Raw genomic sequence first — 9178 nt, forward strand, 5'->3', positions numbered from 1 at the left:
ATTTTACATGATGTTGCCCCTTTTAAGGAATTATTTGTGAGTTATCATTGCCTTTATGGACAATGGTTTTAAAAAAAGTGAACCATTAAAACATCAATGTTAATTGTGAYGCGTTTGCAAATTTGGGTGCACCTAACTTTTGTAATGGTGCACCTAAGAAAAAATGTTGGGTGCACCGGTGCAACCAGTGCAAAAAGTTAGTCTAGAGACCTGGACAGGTTAATACCTTTGAATGTTTGTGAGGACTGCTGCTGCTGTGGTGGGGTGAGGGGACGTTTGATGTTTTAGGGAGCGCTGGTGCCCTGAGAGGAAGTTGGGGGATGGGCACTTTACACATTGGTGGTCGTAATGTTCTGGTTGATTTGTAAACATCTATATACATCTAATATTCTAGTTATTTATTCTTTATGCACTAATATTTCTTGACTTCATTGTYTTGTATAATACAGCAAAATCAAAAACAATTAGTAAAAAGTGAAAACATGTCAATTAGAGAATAAATATGAGCAGAAAGTTGTYGTCGTKTTGGAATTTATGGTGTTAAAATCTGACATTTATGTATGTTTTTCTGATTTATTGTGAGTAATTGTTGATAAGGAGCTTTATTCTTTATGAATCACAGCTGAAGATACCTGAGCTGAGGCTCCAGCAGAGGGCAGTGAGAAGAAAGAAAACACCTCGAGGCCTGAATAGATCAACTGAAGCTCTCTGGGTGTGGCTCTCTTTAACCTCAGCTCCATGTTTGGTCACAGGGGTGTTTGGAAAAACAGGTTTTACACTGAAAAGCTTTTTGTTTGTAGGTGTAGCTGTTATTTTTATATATATAAAAAATATGCAGGAAAACTTCGCATCATTTCAGAGCTCAACCTGCAGCTTCAAAGACCTGAAAATAGTGCCGGATGTTTTCCACTCACAAAATGTCAACAAAACTCCAGTATGCGTTTACATTCAGAGCACGAGCTGATCGCGCTCTGAGGATTCTCAGTGCAGCACTAAATCTCACATCGCTATGCAGGAATGTGAGTTCAGATAATGTTGCTTCAGCAGCTCTGAGAGAAAAAGCTTTATTTACAGTTTAGTGCGGCACAGAACCAAACCTGCACAAACTGAACAAAGAGTTCAGCTAAAAAGTTAAATAACAGCAACTATTCACTTATTAAAACCTGATTCACTGCGTCTTTTCCAAGGAAATCTGGCAGCACAGCGAGCACTAAAGTGAGCAAACAATATTTCCTTTACTTTATAAAAGGCAAAAAGCAATAGAACAGGTCAACTGCATCCATCTATGTCCACACAGAAGGCACAACTGAGATCATCTGATTTTAGAGCAGCAGGACAATCAGATGTTCTTTTGACAGCTCGTCAGTAACATCCTGTTTTCAGTCTCTCGGGATTACCCAATGAGCGGCGCTGCCTCACCCCACCGCAGAGCCAACGACACAAAACCGGGAGCCCTGCATGCCGAGACCGGTCTGAGATCTGTTCCTGTCTGCGTCCTGACATACAAACCACCCAAAGAAGCAAGTCAGAACACAACACCGCCAACCCACGAGCCAAGAATTTAGTTACATTTCTTATTTTTCAAACACGATGCCACAAAGGTCCTGAGGAAAAAAAAAAAACGGTATCTGTAAACATGAGTAGAAATTCCTCTTTTGAGAGCAGATACGGTGTGTTTGTCTGCGCAGCCACAAGACCAGCTGTTACAACATCCCAGAGTCACACAGGAAACCTCCCATCAGGGCAGAGATGAAGAACAGATCTGAAACTTCAATAAAAAATAAAAAGGGCTGGAAATAGTTTTTTTTTTTTTTGTTGTTGTTGTCATTTTTTAACATACCTAGGAGTTAAATCTCAAGATATGAGACTTTAAATGTAACACAAAATTATGTTTGATTAAAATGCTGATTGGGGACTTTTAATTACGGTGCAATTATTTTTAATGTTTCTTCCAAAGAYTGACGATAAAATCACAGGAAAAGGAAGATAAAAGTGTCCCAGTCGAGTTCTGGGCMTTTTTTTAAACAGGTTTCCTCATTTGGTGCTTTAATGACAGTGAAGMTGAGGTTTTTCCAACATCTTCCTCTAAAACCAGCTCAGGTGGGCCTCCAGGTGTTTATTACTGTTTTATTTTTAAATCATTGAGTTTTATCATGGGAGACTCTAAACTTGGTGGTTTTGAGTTTTCCCAGCTCCTCCTCCATGTCAGTTTCAGTTTAGAAGCTGGCAGAATGGAGCTGCAAATCAAATGACCTGAGGGCTAGTTCTTGTCAGTTTTATAAAGACGGTTTCTTACATCTTCATCCTCACGCAGCAGCAGATTTTTATAATCGAGTCGACCGCTGCTGCCGCCCTGCACGAGTCCAGAATGTGATCAAATCATCAAAGCTTCATTAATTCACGACTACAGGCCACATCATCCGCTACAGGCGGGCCGTAACTTCCTCCTGCTCTCAGCTGGCAGCAGCGGGTGGTCTGAGCGCCGCTCAAAGCCACTGTTTTATCTCCCAACACGTTAATGAATTATTCTGAAAGTTCAGGCTGAACCCCAAATACTGTGACCTTGATGGAAACTCTAGAAATGCATGAATGTCCGGCAGGCGGGTCAGTGCTGGTTAGTGTTGGTTAGTGTGGGTTAGTCCTGATTGGTGAAGTGCTTTTTTTTGTTTAAATGCTCTTTATCAGTGCTGAGCTACTTCTGCATATTTTATTTTACTCAATCATAAATCAAAACGTTCAGCTCRTTCAGGAGGTGGTTGCTGTGATTTTTAGGTTTTGTATTTTTTTATACCTTAATATTTAACTTTATTTACAAATATTTTGACCAGAGAAATACATTCAGATGTGTTCAAGTCCCTCAAACATTTGTCTCATCTGTGTATACTTTTAGTTTTTACCCACTGTTCTGCTACTCTTAGCGTTTAGCTAGTCTTTTTGATTCTTTAGCTCATTTTTAGCATTTGCTACTTTCTGAATTTAGCTACCGTTGTGGTATTGTTTTATTTCAGCTACCGCTCTGCYTTTTTATTGCCTAGCCTTTTGAATATTTTACCTTTTAGCTAGTCAGTTGCATCTTTTGATTTTAGTTAGGCTCTTGCTACTTTCAGATTTTAGCTACTGTTTTACTTTTTAATCAGCCATTTTGCTTACTTTAGCTTCTTTTGTTTTGCCTTTGCACATTTTGCCATTAGCTGTACTTTTTCTACTTTAAAAAAGCCTTTTGCTACTGTTAGCTTGCTTTCTGATACTTTTGGTTTTTAGCCAGCCTTTTGCTATGTTTAGCTCTTAGCTAGCCTTTTGTTACATTTAGAGTTTAGCCACTGTTTTAGCTACCAATGTTTATTTTAACTGGCCGTTTGCTTTTTTACCATTTTACTAGCCTTTTGCATTTTTAACTTATAGATGCCATTTTACTGCTGTCAGGTTTTAGCTATTGCGTTAGTTTTTTAGCTACTGTTCTGCTTATTTTAGCTGGCTGTTTATTTTATCGTTTAGCTAGCCTTTTCTATCTTTTGCTTTTAGTTAGGCTTTTGCTACTTTCAGATTTTAGCTCCTGCTCTGTTTATTTTAGCTATTTTAGCCTTTTGCTTAATTTACCTTTTAGCTAGCTTTCTGTATCTTTTGATGTTACCTACCATTTTGCCATTTTAGCTAGCTTTCTTTTAGTATTTAGCCAGCCTTTTATTGCATTTAGCTTTGTTGTGTCTTTGCCACTTCTGTCTCTAAGCTAGTATTTTTCAGCTTGCAGCTAACATCGGCTTCTTTTAGGTTTTAGCTGTAATACCTCAGTTTCTGTAGGTAATTTCAGGAAAGAAATTTAAAACTCAGCATTTTGACAGAAAATTTATTTATTTTTTTTTTATTTTTGAGCTGTTTGACATGCAAGCTGAACTTCAGCTGGGTGTTTCAGCTCAGCATTCGTTGTAAGATCATTTCCTGAATTTTCATTTGCAACACAAAGCACTTCCTGTGACTCCGGTTGTTTCAACAGACACGTTCTAAATCTGTTCAGAGCTGGTTGTCCTATTGTCTTTCATGTCAACAGTCTGAAACCATAAAGGGGTTGCGGTAGTTCGGTGGTCTGATGGAATTCTAAGACTGCAGGTTCGAGTCCAGGAAGGCCACTGGGCGTAAAACAATTTGTCATTTTCACCTTTGTTTCTCCTGCAAAACTTCATTCACAGCAACAAACACGCAGAAAATGTTCAGGCTGTAAAAGACGCACTTAGTACTGCAGACTCATGACTCAACCTCTGAAGAAACTCTTAAAGCAAAGTTCAAACAGGAAAGTGTCACCTCCTGCAAACAACAGGTACCTTCAGCAGAAATCAGCTGACTGAGGTACAACTCAACCATAATTAAACAAAACTACTCCCYCAACCTGCAGTGACCTCATTCAGGTAAACTCCTGTTCAGAGAGGCTTGGTTAAAGAGAAAAGACAAAGTCTTTCAGTTAGCGTTAGATATCGTGACACGGTTAAAAAGTAAAACAGTTTGAACTGTGCAGCTCCAGAGCATTCAGATCCAGGGCTAAAGAGGAAAGACATCATGAATGATCTCATATAGTTCAACAATCCCAGAGAGGTTAAAGTCACTTCCAAACAAACACCAGAAGAGTTCATCGATTCTGCAGTGAGAAAAAAAAAAGCTCAACAGTGAGGGAAACTCTCAATGCTTGTTGATCTTTCCAGGAGTGGACTTCCAGCAAGTTCAGCTCAAGTTCAGGCCGTGCAAAAGGTCAGAGAAACTGTAAATAAACCAAAAGCTGTGTCAGATTTAAAACGCCTCGGGTAAAGATCGTGAGAGTTYGGTTAGAAAAACACTAAAACATGGCTCCTTTGGATGAACTGCAGTCCTGGAGACTGATTGGAGACTCACCAGCAGTCACCAAGTTACCGTGRGTCAGGGGACATTTTATGCAAATGACCACTTTTTAACTTCCCAAACACCGGAGCTGCTTCAGCCYGCTTTGTCCTAACGTTGGCAACACACAGGGTCATGATTTAACCCACTGAAGTCCACTTTTTAAATGAAGACAGGCAGCTTTGTACCGGTTTTCAAGACCTCAAAGTCTTAGATCCTCGAGTCACATTAGCCCATCTGTCAGACGACTGTAGGAGGGTAAATCTGGGTCATGAAACAAGATCCAAAACAGCAGAAAACATAAAACCAGGTTTGAACAATTAGAAGATTAAGAATGACACAGTTCAGTTTGGATCTGACGACTCAAATGTTGGTGGACCTAAAAAGAGACRAAAACTTCTCCAGAAGCTAAGAGGTCAAGAAGATCCTGCAGAAAAGAATTAAGATTTTAAGTTAAGAAAATCCTTTAAATCATGGTGTATTGTGTTTTTCACACACTGCTACTACATTCTGGCTTCTTTTTTTTGAATACACAACATTGTGTGATTTATTACAAGTTATTGTTCATGTGAGAGCTCATTATAATACTGTGATAGAGGCTTTTATTCTAATATAAGAGCTCCTGTTTTAAAACGGCTGCATTTTTTAGGCTTATCGTCAAAAATTCCAAGAATAAATTTCAAGTTATTCCTGGAAACCAGTCAAGGAGTAACTTCACTCCCACCTCTGGTTTGAATCCGACCAGCTGTCTGGTCTTAGGAACCGAGGTCTCCGGGTTCTGCTGTCCTGAGGTGAGGTCATACAAGTCACGCACACGAAGGTCATCTTTTTGGGACAGTTAGCAGCTCTAAACTGCAGTGATTCACGTGCACACCACCAAGCCTCTTGTTTATTAATATCCTTCCTCGTTCAGCGTGTCCTGCGATGTGGGAGGCTGTTATTTTCACCAGTTTATCATATTCGTCACACCGAACACGCGGTCCATCTGGATCCTGATACACTGCGGAAAATAACCCTCCTAGAAAGCTCTAGAATTCTGTCCGGATYAATTAAAGCTTCAACTGCTGCAGCTTCCTGTCGGCTCTTAAAGACGCAGGGCTGTAATGGACTCTGCAGACATCTGTGGTCCATTAACCCTTTGCTAATGGAGAGTGGAAGCAGCACGTCCAGTTAGGACAGACTGATGGTAAAATTAAAATGGCTTCCCATTTAGACTTTTTTTTTTTCATGTCACTTGACAGATTTCTTGAAATCTCAGGACATTATGATCAAATCTTCTGAGAAACATTACTCTGACTGCTTCACTACTTTTAGCAGTTTTTTTGCAGACTGGTGAACCGGGAACGGGCAACTGGCATCCTGGTGGTGGCGTCCGTCCTGCACGCCAAAAAAAAAGCAATCTTGGAATCTAAGAGCTAGTTTTTTTTATTTTGGGAAGTAGATTATCTGTTCACAGAATTTCAAGTCAAACCTGTATTTATTCTGCTTGGAGACGCCGTCTGTCATGAAGGATTTTAATAGAAGTCAGCACAACACGTTGCACAAAGCTAAATATGAGAGGTTTACTGAAGTCACAAATACATAAACAACAGAGACGTGAACTCAAGTCATCTTATGTCATTGCACTTCAGCTCACTAAAGTGTTTATTTTTAGTTTGATTCAAATGTTTTGTATTTATTAAACAATAGCACAACWGTTAGCATGTTTCTGCACTGTTCGTTTAATTARCATATTTAAAATGGCAGTTTTATTACATTTGTTACATTAAGTGTRCGGCGCTACGTGGCACTCTGGTAGTGTCAACAAAATATTGCGTTCCCTTCCATCATTTAAGTTCATCCCAGATCCATTAGAACGCATGCAAACTTCATGCTTCAGTTTATCATGGCTGAAGATCAAGGTTAAACAATTACGCAGCCATCTTTAATTTTTGCACAAGATTTTGATTTCTCATAAACATTTTGGTCTTTTTTTTTTTCAACAGTTACCTGTCTGGTTCTGACGAACATGTTTTTGAGCTTCTGCTGGAGCCTTTCTCTGTCTGATACAGATACAGAGCCATGAGTTACTGGAGCATCCAAAGCTATGTTTGATTAAAAAACTATCTTAAAAAAACAAAACACTTCTCTTAAATGAAATGTTATTTAATCAAGGTTTTTTGTCTTTTATTTTAATTTGTGGAGTTTTGTAGTCATGACTTTGAGTTATGCTGGCGGTGTAGTTTTTGTTGTTGTATTGTTTGTTTTATAATGTTTTTACATCGTGTTGGACCAGGAACAGTGGTCTCTGCTGCAGTGGAGACTGATGGGGAGCCTATTTATTACATAAACACACGAGTTGTGCAACAATCCTCCAGCTGTTTCCGCATTCTATCAAGCCTTTAACTGACACAACTGTTTTACAAGCATTACTGCCACACATTTTAAAATGTGTGTTTGCTATGTTCCACAGTAGTTCATGAGATCTGCATTTTATCCCAGTTTAATTTGAACTGTGGCTGTAGATGTGAAGCTCTGGACACAGTCCAGTCCTGGTTCTGGGCACCTATCCTGCATGTTTTAGAGGTTTCTCTGCCCCAGCACACCTCATTTGAATGAATGGGTGATAAGCCTCTGCAGAACCTGAAGAGGTAATTAAATCACTGAGTCAGGTGTGTTGGAGCAGGAAACGAGCAAAACATGCAGGACTAMCGCCCTTCAGCAGGACTGGACTCCCCCTGTAGAAGAGTTATTTTGTTTAACAGTCTGCTTCCCACCCTGGACCCTCACCTACCGGATCACCGGGCCGAGCATCAGCAGGTGCAGAAAGAGAACCAGAGGCCGGTCCCGGCCCAGGTCTCTGTGGATGAAGGTTAAAGTGAACTGGATGAGCACGGCGGGCAGCAGCATGAAGGCGATGGTGAAGCCCAACCAGATGACGTCGTTGAACTTGTGGTACCTGACGCACAGCAGCGAGGCGGTGATGAACTCGGCGCAGTACAGCCCGGTGGCCAGAACCACGCTGAGCGGCGGACGGACCCGTCTGCGGTTTGCCGCCACCACTACCAGCCTGCTCTCCTCCACCGAGGAGCGCCGCTCGATGTCCGTGATCTCGCTGTCCCGCTCCTCCATGGCCACCTCGCACATGTCGGGAAGTTTCAGTTAAGCGACCAGGACGGCTGGATCCTCCTCTCAAAGCGAACTCTCTTTCAGAAACATCTGGTTTTTAAACACATCCCTTTAAGGCGCCGCCGCTCCCAACTTTCCACCAGTTCGATCATCGCCGSATTTTCATACTGGTCCTGCTTTATAATTCGGCCGGGTCACCGCTCAGGTGGGGCGTACCGGTCTGCCACCCCCGGCCCCGGAGGACTGTGATTTACCGTCGCTTTTCGTGCAGCCCGTCAGCACTGTGCTGGTGTCGTACCGTTGGTGTGCGGGTCCGGAAAAGTTCAGCCTCGTCAAACCCACGGAAACTCCACGCAGGCGGCCTTTATCCAGACCCGGAGCRGACCTGGGGTATCAGCGGGGCCCGTCGTTTCAGTCTGTAAACACACCGATACCCACAGTCCGCCCCCCGTGTCGTGCTACGTGTCTCACAGACCACATACTATTTTGTTGTGTTGACGCGACCGTTGCGTCGAGTCACCCAAAATGCCGCAGAACGTCACCGGAAATGAGAGTTCGTTTCAAAATAAAATTAAGACATTAGTCTAAAAATAGTGCTAAAATCATTTAAATACAAAAAGTCCAAACCAAGACACAATATTTAGAATAGTACACGTGTTTACAAACATGTAGTTTATGGCATGAAACACTCATAAATGCTTTTTAACATAATTTTGATACCATGGAAAACCATRAAAAATGCTAAACGGGCAGGAAAGGTTGACAAAATGTTAATTCTGCGTCTTATATCGCTCTCACTGTAAATAAATAAATATAGTTTTTTATTGCTAGATGTATTTAATTCTACTTCCTGTTGGGCGTCTTCTTTGTCAGTTTTGATTGGCTGCAAAGTATGATTCGCTAGAAAACGTGTTTTAAAATTTTGTAAAACTGGTTCTGAAAATCATAAAATGGGTAAAGGATGGGGGGTAACCTTTATAAATTGTTGATTTAAGTCAGTGTCCTGTGCTAATAAGTTTACCTGATAGAATCACTCATTCAACACAGGACTTTTTAGTAATTACGYCACCGCCCTCTAGCGGTCACAATAAAAACGTCATGTACTGTACTGAAAGTGTAACTTACCCCCCCTGTGAAAAGATAACTCCGCCCCAAGGCGAAATTTGAAAAATGCATCAAAGTGGGTAGGGGAGGGGGTGTGGGTGGA

At 41.1% G+C, this 9178-nt stretch overlaps 1 protein-coding gene across 1 annotated transcript in view; it reads right to left on the reverse strand.

The window, feature by feature from the left end:
- The window catches only part of xkrx (XK related X-linked), a 15068-nt gene extending 6558 nt beyond the window's left edge, over window positions 1-8510 (reverse strand). Inside the window, exon 1 of the mRNA XM_014004454.1 lies at window positions 7637-8510. Within this exon, the coding sequence (XP_013859908.1) occupies window positions 7637-7989 (353 nt within the window). The 5' untranslated portion in view covers window positions 7990-8510. The remainder of the gene's footprint in view (window positions 1-7636) is intronic.
- Window positions 8511-9178: the final 668 nt, after the last annotated feature.

The sequence above is a fragment of the Austrofundulus limnaeus genome, unplaced genomic scaffold (assembly GCF_001266775.1).
Source record: "Austrofundulus limnaeus strain Quisiro unplaced genomic scaffold, Austrofundulus_limnaeus-1.0 Scaffold1, whole genome shotgun sequence".
Taxonomy (NCBI): Eukaryota; Metazoa; Chordata; class Actinopteri; order Cyprinodontiformes; family Rivulidae; genus Austrofundulus; species Austrofundulus limnaeus.